Genomic DNA, 21,526 nt, shown 5'->3' with positions numbered 1-21,526 from the left:
TGTTCTTCCAAACTTTTTTCAACTGTGAAAAAATACCATGGACCATGGCTATTCTACTTTTAACATATAGTATTATCTTAATAAGTTTGCTGGCATAGTCCCAAGCAAACTCTTTAATTCATATGCATGACATAATCAATATTTTCTCACCCCAGGATATCTGAAATTTTAGCCTTCACGCTCCATCCTTGCCTGTTAATGTTCCATAGATTTTTGTCAGCGCAGTTTTGATAGCTGTTTTTATTTGTGAAATCACTAGATATCTTTCCTTTTTTTTCTTTTTTTATTTGTTAGTTTGAAAGGGGACGCTATCGATCCTCGGGTAGCTCGCAATCGGGTAATTTCCCACTACAGTTGGTAAAAATCTGGTTTTTGTAGAGTATGGGTTCTATTTTAGAATACCCTTTCAAACCCTCGACATTTATTTTTCTTCTATTTGACTGATGAACTGTATTGTGATTTTGCCACTTTGGATCCCCGCTCCTCCTACCCTAGTGTTTATATTGCTTGTAACCCTATTGGTGAATATCGTGCTATTTATTACTAATTCTGTTTTAAGGTATGTGACGACGAATGGCATCACTACACAGTTAACGTGGAAGACCAAGACATTCAATTGTACGTGGATGGTGTTTTATTCAAATCAGATGCTAGAAATCCAGAAATTATTGATGATTGGCCCTTACACCCTGCTCCTGGCCTCAACACAACTGCAACAGTTGGAGCTTGTTGGCAAGGTAATTTAACCACTATTTAACGCCTTTTAAAAGAGAATTGTTTCCGGTTGGCCGCCCTAAAGTGGTTCAGCTTTTCGATTGAGTCTGTATTTGTTGTAATGATGGACAATCGTTTAATTTAGTACACATACAACAAGACAAAAAAAATTAAACTAATTTATTTTTTCTTCAAATTAAGTAAGGTTTTCACAGATGTTGAATTTCGTCTCGGGAACCGTATTTCCCACCGCCTGGTGGGCAAAGTCTTTTTTTCTCTATTCTTAGAAAAACGAGATAATTTCATCACCATTCGGACTATCAACTGGAGTTTCCTAAATGACGTCGGCTGGTACTTTTTGCTTGGCAAAATTTACTGTAGTCAGTTGGAATTTGCCTATAATATTAAGGCTTACTTAAAAAGATATGCTCCCAAATGCAAAGGAAACTCGAGATAAGAAAAAGAATTCGAACTTTAAGGACGTTCGATAGCAAATATGCCATTCTGTGCGAGTCTAAACGTCGGCTGATTGTCTATTAGCAAATTTTCCTAAGTTCGCATGGAGCTTCCGAAACAATTTTGACAAAATTGGTAGGGGATCTTAAATGCGCCATCAGTTCGAAAAGCTAAGGAGAGGCTAGTTTAAAACAAAGAATACCCGACCGCTGTCTATCCAATGTACATGCAGCATAATTAATATGCATCCTGTTTTGGCAAAGATTTCAATCAAGGTGGTTAGCAGAACAGGAAACTTCCAGGGCGGTCAATTTATTCAATAACACTTCTTTTGAGCTGATTTTAATGTTTTCCAGGAAGGTGCACTAGAATATTTTAGGGACTTTAAAAAGAAAAGCCTGCTCCGTTTCATTGAAAAAACAAAATTCTCACTGTTTTATGATATAAGTTTCATTAAATCTAGATATCTCTATCTCTGACACAAAACGGGAGAAGAAGTTACATGGTTTTTTCTAAGATTTTCGGTAAAGAAGTTATCGGCTTTTAGTTTTCTGTCGTTTATTCTGTTCTCTTATCTAAGCTATACAAGTTATGGCAAGCCCACCCAATCAATTCTGAATAGTTTGGTCACACAAGCTAGAAAAGTTTACAATGGAGGAGACAGGGGATCCATTATTGTATCCAACGGCCTGAAACCTGTTTTCTCACTTGTGCTTCATGGTTTATGGTTTCTGATTTCTGGTTTCTGGTTTTCAATTTAAAAACAAATGTGTGAATCAAAAAGGACGTCATTGCTAGTGAGAATCAGAATCTCAACTTTAATTATACTCTTATTTTAAGTTTCTGAATTCCCCCTTAATTTTGGTTCAAAGGACTTAAGCCTTGCTATTGGGCTAGATGTCAGAAGCTACCATTTGAACTCCATCGAACTCCGATATTAATTTTTCTCCGTTTTGCTGCTGTCAAACTCCAAAAGGTAGCATTGTTGTCCATATGATTCAATCGCGTTCTGGATCAAGCATCCATCGTTGTTATCAGGTTGCAGCAGTAGCTGCAACATAGTAAAGTGCGAACTACAGGCCATTGTAACCGATTTGTTTTTTATCATCTTGTGAGATATTCTTTTCATTTAAAGAGGATTCAGAAATGACAGAATATTATGCAAGTTCGTCTTAATAGCCGAAGTTTATTGCGAAAACGAATTGTCGAGAATTTCTAAAAAGAGCATCAAACCCCTCAAGTTGGTGCTGGGGCGAAAAAAGGTATGTGTGATCGGAATCACCATCTTCAAAATCCAAAACTGGTGTTTTAACCCCCCCCCCCCCCATCTTGAAAAACAAGGTAAGTCGCTTTTTCGGATGGGTAGCAGTAACGTCTGATTTTTGCCCATTTTTTCGGCCAATTGCGTTATAGTTTGATTCCTCACAGTATAACTACCTTATAGTCAGAGATTCAGCAACAGGTGAATCAAACGCTTAGGTGAAACTACAAAGTAATTGCTACCTTGATTTATGAGAAATAAATTACAATATTTAGGTGTTACGAAAAATACTTACCTTGGAGTCTTTCCTTCTAAGGGGCGAGACTACTGTCTCCTACTTCATTTTTGCAAGTTGATTTCTATGTCCGTCAAAGTTATATATGATAAAATACAAATGACAAATAACATAGAAATAGCTAAAAAAAAAAAAAAAAATAAAAAAAAAAAAAAAAAAAAATACTGTAGCAGTAGAAACACCTGAAAAAGAAAAGAATTGACAAAAATGTAGCTGAGGTAGGGTGCATCCAGCCTCATAACAGAGCAATCGCCCAGTATCAAGGAAAATAAGCCAAAAGCCCATACAATGTACATAGAGTAGTTAAGGATACGCCATCAAGAAAATAATATGGAGTCCCTGTTGAGAGGGAGTAAGTATAGGTCTGGGAGACTGAGTGGAAGTTCAACACAGAGAAATGACTTTTCCGTACCTTATCAACTGATCGAGAAATGTGGCTTAAAGTTAAGGAATTCCTGTAGCCAGTGGCGCCAATTCAATAGAATTTAGGGGGAAGGCAAGAATTTTTTGTTGAAGATACAAATAAGACGGTTTTCAAAATCTAAAGTAGGGGTGCCTTTTTCCGATTTTACTTTAATGAAAGCACAAAGAAAGGTTTCCCCCCCCCCCTCCCTGGTTAATCGGCTCCTCTGGCATATTGGCTAGTGTTACCTAAATATAGCACACTATCCTTGGAATGGACTCTATTAATGGCTTTTAATGGCTATTCTTTAAACAAATGGGGAAAAGATAGGAAAAGGTGTCAACTTGTGTTTTCGGAATCTAATATACAAACAAAAGTAATTAAACGAATTTTTGTTTTCAAGAGTGTAATTTGAAGGGAAGTATTATTTTCATAGCTAACTAGACAGAACTTTCAACATCCACAAAGAACACTCAGCAATCCAACACAAAAGAATATTCCAAATAAGGACAAATATAAATAAACCATCAAAATTGACTAATGAGAGAGATTTCGATTGTCTAAATCAATTATGCTTTAAGATAGTTGTTCCAATACTAAATAGAAATCTTGACCACCATTGATACTCCCAAACATTCCTGTAATGACCAAATAGCTTCATAATTTAAAACAAAACCATTTTATAATCTGGAATCTAACCAGGGCAATGCGGCATGTATAGCTTCTTCTGAGGGCTTTTTTCCTCATTATACCACTATTTATCAAGGTGACTAGGTAAACATGTAGGCATATAGCTTGCCCCAGTTGCATGTCTGAAAGAAAGAACTTCTACGTAGGAATGCCAAACACACAACTTTGTCCAGAGATTCAAGTCCGTTGGCCTACAGCTAGCTCTGATCGCATGAAGGAGGAATTGTTTAGAAAATGAAAAAAAAGCAGCTTTGCTTGGACCTTCACATTCATCTGGAACCGTCTCCCAGAGGAGATAGTCCCATCGAAGCTATTTGTGGAACCCTCGCTTGAACTTCACTTCAGGTGACAAGAGCAATCCTTGAGACATAGTTGGTTCCAATTACCTGAAGGAGAGAACGCTTGGAGAAGAGTACATGACTTTTTCTAAAAGATAAGCTTGGTTCTTACAGATGTCGAAATTTCCCCTTTATTGGTTACTTGAAGTGTGCATGCCCATAACTTACTCTGATTATCTGATGAAGGAATTGTTTGGGAAAAACTACTATGCTAGAAATTTTGCAACCATTTGGAACGTCTCCCTAAGGAGGTTATTCTATTAAAGCTGTATGTTCAACATCCTCTTCAGATGACGAAACAAATAGCCTACGTAAAAATATAGCTGGTTTTAATTCCCAGAACGGAAGAACGCCTACCCTCTGCTTGCTCTGATTATCTGAAGGAGGAACTACTCAAAGACGAGAAAAACGGCTTTGTTTCGAATTTTGAATATATCTGGAACCGTCTCCCTTGAAGGGGTCATTCCATTAAAGCCATGTTTGATTCCACATAAATTAAAGTTCGACGGATGCATAAACGTTTTTATAAAACTCGGTAAAGGGCTAGCGGTATTTTAGCCACTTTCATTATTAAATAAAAAAAACAAGTTTTTTTTTAACTGAAAGTAAGGAACGACGTTAAAACTTAAAACGAACAGAAATTATTCCGTATATGAAAGGGGCTGTCCCCTCCTCAAAACTTCGCTCTTTACGCTAAAGTTATTTATTGTTTAAAAAAAATAAGAGTTGTGAGAAAGTCAAACTTTAGCGTAAAGAGCGAGGCGTTGAGGAGGGGACAGCCCCTTTCATATACGGGAAAATTTCTGTTCGTTTTAAGTTTTAACGTCGTTTCTTACTTTCAGTTAAAAAAAAAATTGTTTTTTTATTAAATTTTTGAACGTTTTTGAATTAATGTAGGTTTAGATTTCGGCTCACCGTACATGAATAATTAAAACAAAATTTGTATATTAATTTTATTTTTATTTGTTAAATGGCTTTCTCGAAACTTGTTTAATTTTATTTACGAACGTTTTTATTAGTAATAAAATATACGTAACTTGCGAATTAACTTACGTAACGAACTTCTATATTCATATATTTTTAATACGTATATTAGGGTACTCGCCCCCTAGTCAATACCTCGCTCTTTAAGCTAAAGTTCGAATTTTGTTAAAATTTAAAAACGACCCCTTAATCACAAAGGCCGTTATTTAGAATAAATATCTCTTATGAAAGTACTAAAAAATATTTGGACTAAAGAGCGAGGTATTGACTTGAGGGTGAACCCAATCATACACGTAATATTTTCTGTTCGTTCTACGCTTTGATGCTACTCCATAATTTCAGTTGGAAAACTTGTTTTTTTTATATATATTTAATTTCTGATCTTTTTTTAAATAATGCTGGGAAATCCGGCGCCCCCTTCATAGCAATGTCCCTTCCCCCATGAGAACTCCCTCCATGGAAAGATCTTCCCGTGTAAACCCCGACCCGACCACCCCCCACGACCAGAAAAATCCCCTCTGAAAACGTCTGTATACTTCCCAATAACCAATACTATATGTTAATATTGGGTAAAGTTCATAACTTTCAGCCCTCCCCCGGGGACTTCGGGGGATTAAGTCATCCTAAAGGACATAGTTATCATATTTTCAACCATGCTGAACAAAATGGCTATCTCAAAATTTTGATCAAATCAGGTGACTTTGGGAAAAAAATGAGCGTGGTAGGGGGCCTAGTTGCCCTCCATTTTTTGGTCACTTAAAAAGGGCACTAGAACTTTTAATTTCCGTTCGAATGGGCCCTCTCACGATATTCTAGGACTACTAGTTTGATACGATCACCCCTGGGAAAAAACAACAACAAATAAACACGCATCCATGATCTTTCTTCTGGCAAGAAATGCTAAATTCCACATTTTTGTAGATAGGAGCTTGAAACCTCTACAGTAGGGTTCCCTAATACGCTGAATATGATGGTGTGATTTTCATTAAGGTTCTAGAACTTTTAGGGTGTCTTTCCCCCTTTTTTCGTAAATCAGCCAAATTTTCTCAGGCGCGTAACTTTTGGTGGGTAGCACTCAACTTGGTGAAAGTTATATATCTGAATTCAGCATTGAAATCTGATTCTTTTGATGTATTTATTGGTATCAAAAACCCGTTTTCTAGAGTTTCGGTTACCATTGAGCCGGGTCGCTCCTTACTTACAGTTCGTTACCACGAACCCGGAACATAAAAATATATCAGCGACATTTGATGACAACATAAAAAGCTTATAAAAGCGTGGTTGAAGTGTTTCATGCTTGGCAGGAAAAGATGTGGTGTGACGGAAGTGTGCCAGACGTGACGGAACTCAATACGGTACGAGAGATATCCTTGGTGGTAGGTGGGTGGTAGGTGGTAGACCTACTTCCAATTGTGATGAATAAATTACATGAAGTGATTTAGAATATTTTAGATTCATATGGGAAATAAATCACGTATCAGTTTATGTTACAAATTAAATTACTAATAAAACTAAGTTTTACAATGAGAAATAATTTACGTGCTGCGATTAGTATTATTTAGTTTGCTTAATAAAATGTCGATCAGTGACACTAGAAAGAATCGATCTGTGGCTTAAATTCAGAAAAATTTATAGGTTGGGGGAGGAGGTTGCAATATGTATTTTTCGAAATTTAGGGCGCATAAAATTTCAGGGAGGCACATAAACTTCTGCCTCCCTGCTCCTTTCTCTCACCCTCCCCAAATTGTTCTTCCTTTTCAATTTGTGAGGTGGATAAATTGTCACATTCATCATGCCTGACAGTTTATTTTGCAAGTGATTTATCGGATGAATCACAGCCTCTAATCACCTCTGGGAACTGCCGTTTTTTGTTTTTGCTGATAAACTTTGAATACTTTATTTTTTAACATAGGAGTTCTGGTGTCTTTGAGAGATTCATTTTTACTTTTTTCAAAAAGCTATTCTCTTCCATTGAAATCGAAGAGTGAGGTAGGTTTCCTCACTATATATATATATATATATATATATATATATATATATATATATATATATATATATATATATATATATATATATATATATATATATATATATATATATATATATATATATATATATATATATATATATATATATATATATATATATATATATATAAACAAAAAATCGCGAAGAAAAGGAAGAAAACGAGGACAATTAACAGCCAGTGAAAAAATTGAAAAATTATGGAAATATTTCGGTCAAGACCTCTGCTTGACCGTCCTCAGTGCAGAATAAAACTGATAAAAATATAAAAACCAAACCTTAAAATAAAAACACCCAACTAAAATTGGACGACCCTTTCCTAGTAACGGTGAAAGGGTAACTGAATAAAAAACACAAGTCTAAATGGCATTTCAGAATTTCATTTTGCGTAAAGCACTTTTAAAGGCTGATCGCTTTCCAGTTTGATTGTTATCGGAGACTATTCGATTGCACAATATAACTTTGTGGATGTATGTAAAAACGATCAGAATTAATAATTTTGTCATAAATGGGACTTAGAAAAATTTCTCCAGTGTCTCTATTGAGAGCTACCTTTTGGTGAATGTGCTTTTTTATTTCAACTGCGTCCCTGAACACTTGCGTGAGACCTTTAACGGAGGCAACGATAGAGGCCTCGTCAAACAAAATGAAATGGTGTGGATTCTCGTACACATGTTGCGACAAGGCTGAATCAAAAACCTCAGGCCTTTGGCGTAACCTCATTGCCTTGTCGATTGAGGACTTGTGCTCAGATAACCTCTCCCCCAATGTCTGTTGCGTTCTACCAACATAAAAACAGCCACAAGAACAAGGAATTCTATAAACACCACTACCCAAAATGGGGCTGGTTTTATCTTTGCCGTTGTTAAAAAAGTTCTGTGTAATATTTGAATTTTTAAAGGCGACGCTAAGTTTATGTTTTTTAAGGATTCTTTTCAATTTGTCACTCAATTTTGGAATGTAGGGTAGAACAGTGAAAAGTTTCTTATCATCCACCAATGGGACGGTATCTGTTGGGGCTTGTGGACCTGATGCACTCCCCTCTGCCTTTTTTCGTCTTCTGTCTACTGAAAACTTGCGTGAGACCTTTAACGGGGGCAACGATAGAGGCCTCGTCAAACAAAATGAAATGGTGTGGATTCTCGTACACATGTTGCGCCAAGGCGGAATCAAAAACCTCAGGCCTTTGGCGTAACCTCATTGCCTTGTCGATTGAGGACTTGTGTCGAATCGTTTTTACATACATCCACAAAGTTATATTGTGCAATCGAATAGAGTCTCCGATAACAATCAAACTGGAAAGCGATCAGCCTTTAAAAGTGCTTTACGCAAAATGAAATTCTGAAATGCTATTTAGACTTGTGTTTTTTATTCAGTTAACCTTTCACCGTTACTAAGAATAAGAAAGGGTCGTCCAATTTTAGTTGTGTGTTTTAATTTTAAGGTTTGGTTTTTTATATTTTTATCAGTTTTATTCTGCACTGAGGATGGTCAAGCGCAGGTCTTGACCGAAATATTTGCATAATTTTTCAATTGGCTGTTAATTGTCCTCGTTTTCTTCCTTTCTTCGCGATTTTTTGTTTACCATGATTAGCTATATATATATATATATATATATATATATATATATATATATATATATATATATATATATATATATATATATATATATATATATATATATATATATATATATATATATATATATATATATATATATATATATATATATATATATATATATATATATATATATATATATATATATATATATATATATATATATATATATATGTGTGAATTCCCGTCTTGTTAAATGTTCCGGAGGATTTGTCAATTTGGTTTAAATAAATCCCAAGGGAGTGCTTAATTCAAAATTGTAGGTACTTTGTAGGTGCTTTATTTTTGGCAGAGAACAGCCGATAAATCGGCATGTCAAAACGAAATTGTGTCCATCCCCCACTTTTTTAAAACGATTTGGGAATGTGATTATGTGATTTTTTTAATACTGGTATTGTTGTTATTAATAAATTTTAGTCAGACCCTCAATAGTGATGGTTCTTGTATTGTACTCAAAAAAATCAACCTTGTTTTGAGTAATATACGTTCATGATGCGAAACAACTTATCAAACAGTTCGTGGTAACGAACTGTAAGTAAGGAGCGACCCGGCTCAATGATAACCGAAACTCTAATAAACGGAATTTTGATACCAATAGATACATCAAAAGAATCAGATTTTAATTATGATTTCAAATATATAAGTTTCATTAAGTTTAGTCTTACCTTTCAAAAGTTACGCGCCTGAGAAAATTTGGCTGATTTTAGAATAAAGGGGGAAAGACCCCTAAAAGTTTTAGAACCTTAATAAAAATCACACCATTATATTCAGCGTATTAGAAAGCCCTATTGTAGATGTTTCAAGCTCCTATCTACAAAAATGTGGAACTTTGCATTTTTGTCCAGAAGAAAGATCCCGGATGTGTGTTTATTTGTTTTTTTTCCAGGGGTGATCGTATCGACCCAGCGGTCCTAGAATATTGTGAGAGGGCTCATTGGATCGGAAATTAAAAGTTCTATCGCCGTTTTTAAGTGACCAAAAAAAATGGAGGGCAACTAGGCCCCCTCCCAAGCTCATTTTTTCCCAAAGTCACCCGATCAAAATTTTGAGAGAGCCATTTTGTTCAGCATGGTCGAAAATATTATAACTATGTCTTTTGGGATGACTTAATCCCTCGAAGCTCCCAGGGGGGGGGCTGAAAGTTATGAACTTTACCCAATGGTAACATATAGCCTAGTATTGGTTAATGGGACCCGGCTCAATGGTAACCGAAACTCTAGAAAACGGTATTTTGATACAAATAGATGCATCAAAAGAATCGGATTTTAATGCTGATTTCAAATATATAAGTTTCATCAAGTTTAATCCTGCCCATCAAAAGTTGCGAGCCTGAGAAAATTTGGCGGATTTTCGAAAAAAGGGGGAAAGATCCCCTAAAAATTATAGAACCTTAATGAAAATCACACCATCATATTCAGCGTATCAGAGAACCCTACTGTAGAGGTTTCAAGCTCCTATCTACAAAAATGTGGAATTGTGCATTTTTTGCCAGAAGAAAGATCACGGGTGCGTGTTTATTTGTTTGTTTTTTTTCAGGGGTGATCGTATCGACCCAGTGGTCCTAGAATATCGTGGGAGGGCTCATTGGAATGGAAATTAAAAGTGCTAGTGCCCTTTTTAAGTGACAAAAAAAGTGGAGGGCAACTAGGCCCCCTCCCACGCTCATATTATTCCCAAAGTCATCTGATCAAAATTTTGAGATAGCCATTTTGTTCTGCATGTTCGAAAATATTATAAGTATGTCTTTTAGGATGACTTAATCCCCCGAACTTCCCGGGAGGAGGGCTGAAAGTTATGAACTTTACCCAATGTTAACATATAGTATTGGTTATTGGGAAGTATACAGTACAGACGTTTTCAGGGGAGATTTTTCCTGGTAGTGGGGGGGGGGTCGGGGCTTATGTGGGAGGATCTTTCCATGAAGTTTTCATGGGGGAAGGGACATTGCTATGAAGGGGACGCCGGACTTCCCAGCATTATTTATAAGAAGATCAGAAATTAAATATAAAAAAACAAGTTTTTCAACTGCAACAGCAGGAACATCAAAACTTTAATCGAACAGAAAATATTACATATATGATTGGGTTCACCCCCTAGTTAATACCTCACTCTTTAAGCCAGAGATTTTTTAGTACTTTCATAAGAGCTATTTATTCTAATTAACAGCCTTTGTGATTAAGCGGTCAGTTTTAAAGAATTGGAACAAAATTCGAACTTTCGCTTAATAATAATAATAATAATTTATTACAAACCCGCTATAAAAAAGAAGCATGAAGAAGCGGAGCAAAACAAAAGAAAAGAGAAAATAAAAACGAACACAAATCAACCGAACAAAATAATCTACTAAATACAAACAAATCACACTTCAACTATCAAGCAAGAAAGTCGCTGGGAAATCAAATAATAGTGCCCTGTGTTTCACGAGAGCTTGTTTTTCAAAATTCGGCATGAACTCAACAGGATCAGGTATATGATACTTTTCTAGCAGACCAGTGTTACGGAGGTAAAGTGGCAGACCAAGCAGAAACTTTAAATATTTGCAAAAGCCTGAACGGATTCGCAACATATCCGAATTCGATAGCCAATGCCAAACGGGTGAGATGTAGTGAGCAAAGGGAAGAGCGACGGCACGATACAACCTAGCAAGGATATGCTTATTAAATTTAAACTTCAGGGCTGCAAGTCTAGCATACCCAGACCGAAAACCCGACAGAACCTGGTCAACAAAAAGAGCACGCGAGCTTCTGAGGTCGCTTCCATATGTGATACCTAGGTACTTCAACTTGCGGCTTGGAAGTACTACTTGCCCTGCAACGGTAACACGGGTAGCCTCGCGACGGGCAACTTCAGACGGCGCACGCGGGGGTTCAAATACAAGAAATTCTGTTTTAGCAGGGTTAATAACCAGACCAATATTAGTATAACCTCGACTTAGGAGATCGATATTAGCTTGAAGGTTACAAAGCGATGTGCTCACCAGTAATATGTCGTCTGCGTAGCACAGTAGGCTCACATCCATACATTCAGTGTTAAAACCACCGTTAATCTTTTTTGTTACCGACGAGGTTAGTGAATTGAAGAGTACAGGGCTTAAAACCGACCCTTGACGCAGTCCCCGGTGAAGCTTAATCGGTTTCGACAGGAGTTCACTACTCAACTTAACACGGATAAGGCTACTCGAATACCAGTGCCATAGGACGGCCGCTACATGTGGGTTCACACCTTGGTGCAGCAGGTTCAAAATTAACTTTGAATGAATTACCGAATCGAACGCCGCGGACACATCTACTGCACAAATTAAAAGAGTCCGTGATTGATTCTGAGCTTTCGATACTATACGCGTGAGAAGGCGATGTGCAAATGCACAACCGAGGTGGCGACGGAACCCGAATTGTCGATTGTCAATTTTACACTTTCGTAACAGCTCAGGTAACAGAAGTCTCTCTAACACTTTGCTTAATGTACTAGAAACTGTTATAGGCCTATAGCTAGAGCAAAGGTTACGATTTTTTCCCTTCTTCAAGACGTTAGACACAATACCTAGGGCAAACGACCTAGGGACTGCACCAGAATCAAGGCACATTTGATATAGCAGCGTCAAGTGCTCAATGAGCAGAGGTGAGCCACAGCGGAGGTGTTCAGTCACAATTCCGTCGTGCCCGGGAGTGTTGACTAGGGGGCGAACCCCCTAATATACGTATTAAAAATATATGAATATAGAAGTTCGTTACGTAAATTAATTCGTAAGTTACGTATATTTATTACTAATAACAACGTTCGTAAATAAAATGAAACAAGTTTCGAGAAAGCCATTTAACCAAATAAATGTAAATTAATATGAAAATTTCGTTTTAATTATTCATGTTCTGTGAGCCAAGATCAAAACCTGCATTTATTCAAAAACGTTCAAAAATTATATACAAAGAACAAGTTTTTTTTAACTGAAAGTAAGGAGCGACATTAAAACTTAAAACGAACAGAAATTATTCCGTCTATGAAAGGGGCTGTCCCCTCCTCAACACCTTACTCTTTACGCTAAAGTTTGACTTTCTCACAACTCTATTTTTTTTAAACAATGAAAAACTTTAGCGTAAAAAGCGAGGCGTTGAGGAGGGGACAGCCCCTTTCATGTACGGAATAATTTCTGTTCGTTTTAAGTTTTAATATCGCTCCTTACTTTCAGTTAAAAAAACTTGTTTTTTGTATTTAATCTGTAACAAGTTCTCACATTAGCATGGTTTTGAAACCAAACAGGTTTTAAAGAGGCGGGGCTATTTATCTCTACAAAAATTAAGAATAATGTGATAGGCTTTCGGAAGTACGTCAGAGATGCAAAACCATTAAACTAAAGGAAACTTGTTACCACGGAACTAAAGGAAAATTATGTCACTTTTTCTCTTTAGTTTAATTGTAGTATGACTTAAATTTTCTCTTGAGTTCGTCGTGGAAATTGAGGTTTTCTTTGTATTGAAATGTTGGAATTGGAATGTTGTCCACGTCTAATGCTTAGTTCAGACGTTTTTCCTTTAAGGATGAATGGGTTTTCCTTTTTTTTTTTTTTTTTTTTTTTTTTTTTTTTTTTTTTTTTTTTTTTGAAGACACCAAAAATAATTTGTAATTTTTTCCTAACTACCTTGTGAGGAAAATTATAAAGTACCAAGGACATGGAAATAAACAATTTTTTACTTCTGGGACCATCTTCTGAAACCTGGAACAGTCTATTTATACCTGAAAACCTTGACTTTTTAGGGATTTTCTTTTACTCGATTCAAAACTATGGTATTTTTAGGGTTGAATCATATTTTCTCAGTGTTGCCACGTTGAACAAATAAGAAAACTAGTTGCTTAAAGCTGACAACGCATTTCGTTTGTAAAAAATCAAACATTACCAACAGGTCTATTTCCAAAGACAGCTACACCTTCAAAGGGAAGATGAACTGTCTTAAGCTGTTTGTGCTGCATGATTTTAGCTGATGTTTCACCCAATTTTTTAATTTAGCACCCGCTACTAGCAAAAACTGTATAACTGCAGATGGAGGGCTTTTTAGCTAAACAGTGAATTCTCCAGTTTTCCAATTTTTTTTTTTTTTTAATGTATATTCAGCTCTGTAATTTTCCACTTATGTAGGTCCAATATTCAGATTTTCTTTTCACTCTCATCCTTTACACTTTAAGGCTTTCCTAAGCTATTGCTTGATATCACCCTTTGCGCTTCAAGGTTTTCCTAACCATTGTAGGATATCTTGAAAAAACTAAGTAAAAATGTTTTCACTCTTTAAAGCAATCCTTATGGGAACTTTACACGTCTGAACTAAGCATAAAAAATTTAATTTAAAGCTAAACATATTCTGGATTGTGTAGCTGACGGTAAGTCGTCATAAATGTAAATTTATGTAATGATCCACATCATACTTCTTGTAGAAACAGTGATATTCTTGAAATAACCAAGGGAATTGGAAACTTCTGTAGAAATTTTATTCTAGCTCAGTTCTATTTTCCTGCAAGATGTCTTTATTTTTTGTTCTGTTTCCAAACCAAAGATTTTGACCGAATTTTTACCAGGCTTTTATTGGTTGGGCAATAGTGTCTATTTATATCCAGGGTATTCTGTAAGAAAGTATTTTGCATTTGTTGGTTACCTAATATTCACTCTACATTAAATATTGAGGGTCCATACTAAGTACCCTTATTGGATGTAAGCTAGGTGAAACTTGGCAAAAGTTGAACTTGTTGGGAAATGCCCATCTTAATCTTCAGTATGGAAACTTCAAAATTATCCCCGCTGGAGAATGCCTCGTACCAAAGATTTATATCTCCTAAGATGTCCAAGTATCATAAAGACAGACAATATCTTTTCGGTGGGAAAAACTGGTCATATGAGAGGTAAGCTCATTCTTAATGGGGTGAGCGGAACAGGTCAACCTGAGAACTTACCGAAAATCACAAGGTAAAAGAAAGGTTTCGCATAACCTTTTGTGTCCTTCTTTTTATTCTTTTTGTTTTCTTTAGTGATTACCCCGTCTACTATATCTTTTGTACTTTTTTTTTACGGGCAATAAATGAATAATAATAATAATTAACTTGAATTGCTTTCGGACCTGGGACTTCAGTTGACTATACTGTCAGCCTGTCAAGTGATACTTTCACTGTCAGATACTGTCAGATACTGTCAGCCTCAAGTGTTTATGCGTAATTACGGCCACTCTGAGTGGTTGACCTTTGAATTCTATTTGAACTTTCGTGATTTTCCTGACTTTTTTCATTGAGTAAAATCAGCGTGTAGTCACTTAATAATGTTGGGAAACGGATCCCAACATTCTTATTTGGAGTCACATTCTTGAAAAAATTAGAAAGGAGAAAAAATGGAAAAAAAGTTGATTAAACAAATTCACATTTGAGAGGAAATGACAAGAGAAAAACACACAACGTCTACAGAGAAAAAATGAAAAGAAATGTGATAAACTGTAGTTGCTTCTTTTTTTGACAGATCTGATATGGCAACACAACACAACCACAGGGAAGGGAACTACTATATCATATTGTGTGTCTCCGTGGTTATATTCTAATATGTGGCTCCAACAAAATGAAACAATCACTTTATTTAAAGAGTCACTTAATAATGTTTTGATGGGAAATCTGCATAAGGATTTTAGAGTTATTGAAAAAATGGTCTTAGATTATTAAAAGAGAACTCAACTAAAGTTAATCTTGAAACTTGTCCTGACAATCTGACAATTGCGTTACTGGCAACAGTTTAATAAAGTAGTGATTGGATGAACAAAGTAGTACTGCATACAGAAGAGATAGACAAACATGCATTGGATTTAAATCTATATATATGTGTAGCACGTTAAATTTAATCAAAGCTCAGGCCACAAGGGCCCATTGTTTCAACATAAAACATTCCTGACAGCTGTATCGGTCAATTGCTTAAAATTTTAAACCATTTTCTTTGCATAATCCGTCAACATATTTTACTTTGAAATTTTGTGAGTCACATTTCGTGTAGCCAAACTTGCTTGGTGAACTTCGATTTGAATTTTTGTTAGTTCATCTATTGTTGATATTTTTTATATTGCTATGCTAGAAAAAAAAATATATGATTTTAGGAAGCGAGCAGCGATTGAAGCATCATATGAAAGGCTATCTCTCTGGCCTTTCTATTCTTATTGGAAAACTGGAGAGTTCCGAAGTAATATCCTGTCTTAGAAGATGTCAAGAGGGACTTGAGTTGCCATCGTTTCAGCTTCTTCAACCTGGAATGCAGATTCTCAATAATAATGGTACTTTTATTTTAATAAGTATTAAGAATCTCGAAATGAAAACAGTTAACGCCCTCTCGGCCTACCCCACTTCTATTTGTAATAAAGTGATTTTAAGGCTGTAGCGTGAGGTTGTGGCTGTTGCCTTATTTCTCCCTTTATAGGGAAGATACTTGTGGTCCTAAGGTAATTAAACTTTGGTAGCGTGCCTTAGGCTAGGATCTGACTAATGGGGCGTACCAGCTGGGTATATTCGAGGGACTAAATTAAGATTGCCCTAGGGAGCCAACAAATATAAGAGATGTACAATAAAGTACAATACAATAAGATACTTGAACACTCACAATATTCCAAGGTATTTCTAATATCAACGGACCAGAGGTCAGTCCGGCATAAAATTAGTAGATCGCTCCCTGTTCCCATTAATTGTTTCTTTTGTATATTTCATCAACCACACCTTAACGGGGCCCATAAACGCAACCAACAAGGAAGGGATTATTTTATAGTTTCCTAGTTAACATACACATGCCAGGATATGTTCCTTATCTTAATAAAAAGTACTTTTCTAAAGTTTTACTTGTGTCTTAGTTTTTTACTTAAAATCCAATTAGAAAGCGTCATCACATGCTCATGCCTAAAAACCGCGATTCTCTAATGCCCGTGCCACGTCATAGTCACACTTGTCGATCAAATCAAAATTACGCACGACTACAGCGCCAATTACGTTCGCCTTTTGTAATTTCGCGAGTTGAACATTGTTCAACTTCCAAACATAAATTTCTTGATTGACCAATTAAAAGTCAAGGTTTAAGGCATAATTTTTAAAACTAGAAAAGATGGAAACTTAGAACAGCGGTTTTCTATCTGGGAGAGGAATCTGACAAAAGTTAAGAAGGCTTATTAGAGAACAGTTGGATACAAATTACTTTTGGTGCAAACTCTTTAAACTAATTTCTTGCAATTTTAATTTTTGCTTTTTAAATACAAGTGTGACGCTAAATCAAGAAAATTGCCTTGTCATTCATAATATTTGCCTTTCTTAATCTATAGATGTGACTATGATGTGGCACGGGCATAAGACTTTTCTTTCGGTTGTTTAAAAAATATGATGTTTTAGGGTAGTATCACATTTATATTCGTGTTTCTGCTTTGATCCGGGAAAATAAATAAACGAAAATAAAAAGTAGATAGGAGTAGTGCAGTCTTGAATCATTAGTAAATTTAAATACCGCATCTTCAACTTACGTTATTTTTGCACCAATGAGGAATTTTATATCTTTCCTACAAGTGAAGCTAATCAATAATATATTTTAATAGTAAATCATAATTAACAATGTACATGATGTACTATGTCGGGCGGTAGCCTATAGGATAGACACAGGTAAATATTTTTCCTATTTTTGACCTGTTAAATTGGTACAACATGTTTATTTTACAAAATCGTCTTCATTAACGTTTCTTGGCCCTTTCTAGCTTTAAATTTAAAGCTAATATTCAAATACCGTTCTGAGGTTTTTAATATGGTTTAAAATCCCCAAAACATTACGCTAATTTAGGCCTTATTCGCCAAATACGTTCCTTTGTTTATATTAGATTCCCCTTGGCCAAGGGATTTACGGCTCAAGTTTATCGGATAAACCTATTTTACGCTCCCGCCCTCCCCCCAAAAAAGAGTCCTGGATCCGCCCCTGTCCCATACTCCCTGCTGTTGACAATCTACACCATAAATAAACAAAATCATATTCAAAGTCCGACATATTCCATCGAAACAAAAAAATTTCTTCTCATAAAATAATCTCCTTTCTAAATACTATTACTTCCGACTTACTAAAATTTAATTCCAACTTCTTCATTTTTAAATATTCTGACATTATAGCTAATAATTTCTTCAAATTCCTTCGTGAATCTCCAATTAAAGCTATGTCATCAGTGAAAATTAAGGGGAAACAAGCTGAAATTTGTAACTAACACAACCGGAGCCTCTTTACTACTATAAAACTCCTCCAAATCATCAATATACAAAGAAAATAGCCAAAGGGAAAGGGCACCGCCTTGCTTTACTCCTATTTTACTATTAACTAGCCTAGAAAACTGTGCAGTCACAATACATTTTTAATAATATTAAACCTACTGAGTAGGCCTAGACACAATAATAAAAGTAAAAGTAAGTAAGTATGACGGCAGTCGACCCTAAAGGTCCAAACCGGCGGTGCTGATCTCCGCTTCGTGGCCTTTCAGCCAGGAAGTACGATGGGGGGCTGGGGCCAGCCATCCTGTGCTTTTGCATACCTTTTGCTTATCTTCCCCAGATTTCTCCAGGTACCCATTTAAGGTTAGATCGACTCTGGCTGAGCTTACAGAGTTACACCACTAAGCTTCGTCCCAAACCAAATAACCGGGTACACCATTGATCGAACCCATGCGCCGCAACCCAGCGCACCAACCACTTGACGCAATAATGACTTTGATCTACTCCGATCTCTTGACAGTACTCGATTTACTCCGTTAAATGCTTTTTTTAAATCTGAAAAAGCTATGTAGAATCTACCCCCCTAATTTCATTGCACTACCTTACCAACGTATTCAATATAAGTCTGATCCACGACGCTATAATTTTCCCTGAACTTTCCCCCGCCTGAATTTCGATCAAGCTACTATTTATACCTAACCATCTATGACGCTATAATTTTCCCTGAACTTCCCCCCGCCTGGATTTTGATCAAGCTACTATTTATACCTAACTATCTATGTAAAAATACCAAACGAGATTTTACTGAACACTTTACTAACTACATTCCCTAAATATATTCGTCTATAATGACTATGCTGAGATCTATCCCCCTTCTTATATATTGCATATTTATTTATTTATTTATTTATTACCCATCAAAAAAAGGTACAAAAGACAGAGTATCACTAAAAAAGAAAAAACACACACAAAAAACAAATTCCAACACATTACACATAATCGAACAAATTACAAAGACGAGAAACAAAAACTCAATTATACATTGCACTGCAGGTACATAAGAAATTTTACTTTGTAAACTCTCAACTACTGAAGAAACATAAGCAATATGATTGATAATTTTAATTCACCTAAGCTAACCTACAGAAAAATACTCGATAACTTCAATGCATAATCAACGGTCTCAATCAACTAGAATAAGTATAACAAGAGACGGTAAAAAGACTAACTCATTGTGGATAGCATTAAGACACTTCTAATACCTTACACACTTTTCTGACATTACCAGATAAGCCCGTTGGGCATCTGTATTGTATAACATTTGTCTGTGGCCTGGTTGTTTGGTTTGTCCGGAAAGTGCCAAACGAGAACAAAGCTTTTGAAGGCCCATTTTCACTCAGTTTATTCAAGTTAAGCTTTTCCAACATTAGCTTACGATTTTTATGTGCATCTGACTTTTTTTTAGAACTGGTGGAGTCCTTTTCAAGAAAAAATACATGCACAATTATTGTTCTCTTAAGGAGAGTAGATACAAGCTTTCAGCGCATTTCATTTTGATGTATCAGTGTCTGGTAATTGTTTTATTCGTGGTAATTAACTCTTCATATTGAACGTTGATTTATTCGAACTCAGCTACGACGTTACCCGACCGACGATAAAAGTTCGCAATTTTTGCACATCCATGGAGAGTCTGGAATCCTTCCCGTATATTAGATAAAGGGTTTAAGCGAATCAAATCAAGAAGCGTAACTTTCGAAGACATTTACGTCCCTGAAACTCAGAGACTATAATTGAATTTCTTACCTTTTGGCTGCATAAAACTGGTAATTGTTCGATTAGTTTGATGCGAGAGGAAGGGTAAGCTTAAAGTAGGAGCTGCATGCAATAAAATGGTAGTTTGTCTTGCTGTTGGTCTGAAAGCAACTCGGGTATTTTCAGACTCCTACCTCATGGTAGCACGGTAGATTGATGTTCTTCTTACCAATACGAGGCCAAGGGACCGATCCTCGCTGCATCAAGATTGGGCGATAGACTAGCTACTTGTCGATGTACTAGAAGACCAAGCAAATGAAACGCCGGATGGCCGCTTAATGCGCCAGCAGTGTCTCTGGAGGATCTTTATCCTTTTTTATAGCAACTTTTAGAGCGGCTCGATTTATGCATGAACTATAACTTGGCTTATTACTGCACTGAAAAATATTGGTTGCACTGTTGTAGTTTTGGAGTGTAAATGTTTTGAAATTTATGTACAAATTTCGGTATGTAAAAAAAATTGGCATCTAGTTTGTGGCAACTAAAAATACATTATGTTAAACGGTATTAATTTCGTGGTTGCGGGGGTAGCTGTAACCTAGTAAAGAACGAACCACGGCCCATAGTAGCCAAAAATTAAAAACTTGTTTTTTTCTAACTGACTGATGAGAAAAAATTGTCATTTGTAGCTGATTCGGGACTGTTAACTAATTTCTCGATGAGTCTTAATAGTGAAACGTTATTTCGAAAATTGTTTGTAATTTTGAAAATAGTTTGAATCCCCTAAAAAATCATGTCGGGTCGAAAAAAAGCACACCATTGGGATTGTCATGGCTGAAAACCCTATGCGGGAAACTTACAGCCCCCTGGCTTGATCACAAAGCTTCACTACGTTATAACCCCTAACACATCATATATCGCAACCCATCATCGTCGTAACACAGCGTCAATAAGTCAAAATAGATATTATTCGTTGTAAATATTTTAAAACCAATGAATTTTTTTGAATGTGATGAACTAAGGCGATCTTTGAAACCTGCTTTAAGAGACTGCACAAAAGTCAAATTTCAAAGCGAAGGGGAATGATTTACAAAGATTCCCCAAATGACGCAGTATTTAAGGATTTTCAGAATTCTAAGTGAAAGAGTTGTTCTAATTTCTTAATCTGCAGATGTGTTGCTTAATTCCCGGAGGTCAGTAAAAAATAAATAAATGAATATGCACAGCCATACCGGACATAAATGTTTTTGGGAAGTTAGCTTTAAAATATCATAAATTTATATGCTTTTGAAATTAAGGTGACAATTTTGTACTCTGAATGTTTTATAAAGTTCTTTACTAACAATATATGTACAATAATACAAAAACATGAAAATAGAGAACCTCCCTAGTTGTCCCCATGGCCAGAAAAAAAACAGCGAAAAGGAAAGACAAATAAAAAATTAAATCAAACGATAAAAAAGAATAAGATCAACCTGATGCAATTTATCTTTATTAAACAACTTAAAACCGATGATACGGGACTTTACATACCCTGCAAAAAAAAATAAATATATGAAATAAATAAAACTCGGAGAAAAAAAACACCAGCTTGTTACAACCAACTCAAAAATAAAGTGTGTAACGCCGCCACGTTTGAAGTTTAAAAAAGACTGAATATTTATAACAACAGGAAAACGCCTCTTATTGTCACGTGTCGTTTTCTCTATCTGTTCTATGAGAATGCTTGCATTCCATGAATAAAAACAAATAAAAAA

At 35.8% G+C, this 21,526-nt stretch overlaps 1 protein-coding gene across 2 annotated transcripts in view; it reads left to right on the top strand.

Moving 5' to 3' along the window:
* The window catches only part of Cals (calsyntenin 1), a 292,310-nt gene that overhangs the window by 190,029 nt on the left and 80,755 nt on the right, over nucleotides 1–21,526 (top strand). For both annotated transcript variants that reach the window (XM_089108431.1, XM_089108432.1), the window contains exons 9-10: nucleotides 560–737; nucleotides 15,896–16,069. In XM_089108431.1, the coding sequence (XP_088964557.1) occupies nucleotides 560–737; nucleotides 15,896–16,069 (352 nt within the window). The remainder of the gene's footprint in view (nucleotides 1–559; nucleotides 738–15,895; nucleotides 16,070–21,526) is intronic.

This window comes from Artemia sp. Qi Xiang Cuo, chromosome 3 (assembly GCF_049724085.1).
Source record: "Artemia sp. Qi Xiang Cuo chromosome 3, ASM4972408v1, whole genome shotgun sequence".
Lineage (NCBI taxonomy): Eukaryota > Metazoa > Arthropoda > Branchiopoda > Anostraca > Artemiidae > Artemia > Artemia sp. Qi Xiang Cuo.
This window is presented reverse-complemented; position numbering and strand designations above follow the sequence as displayed.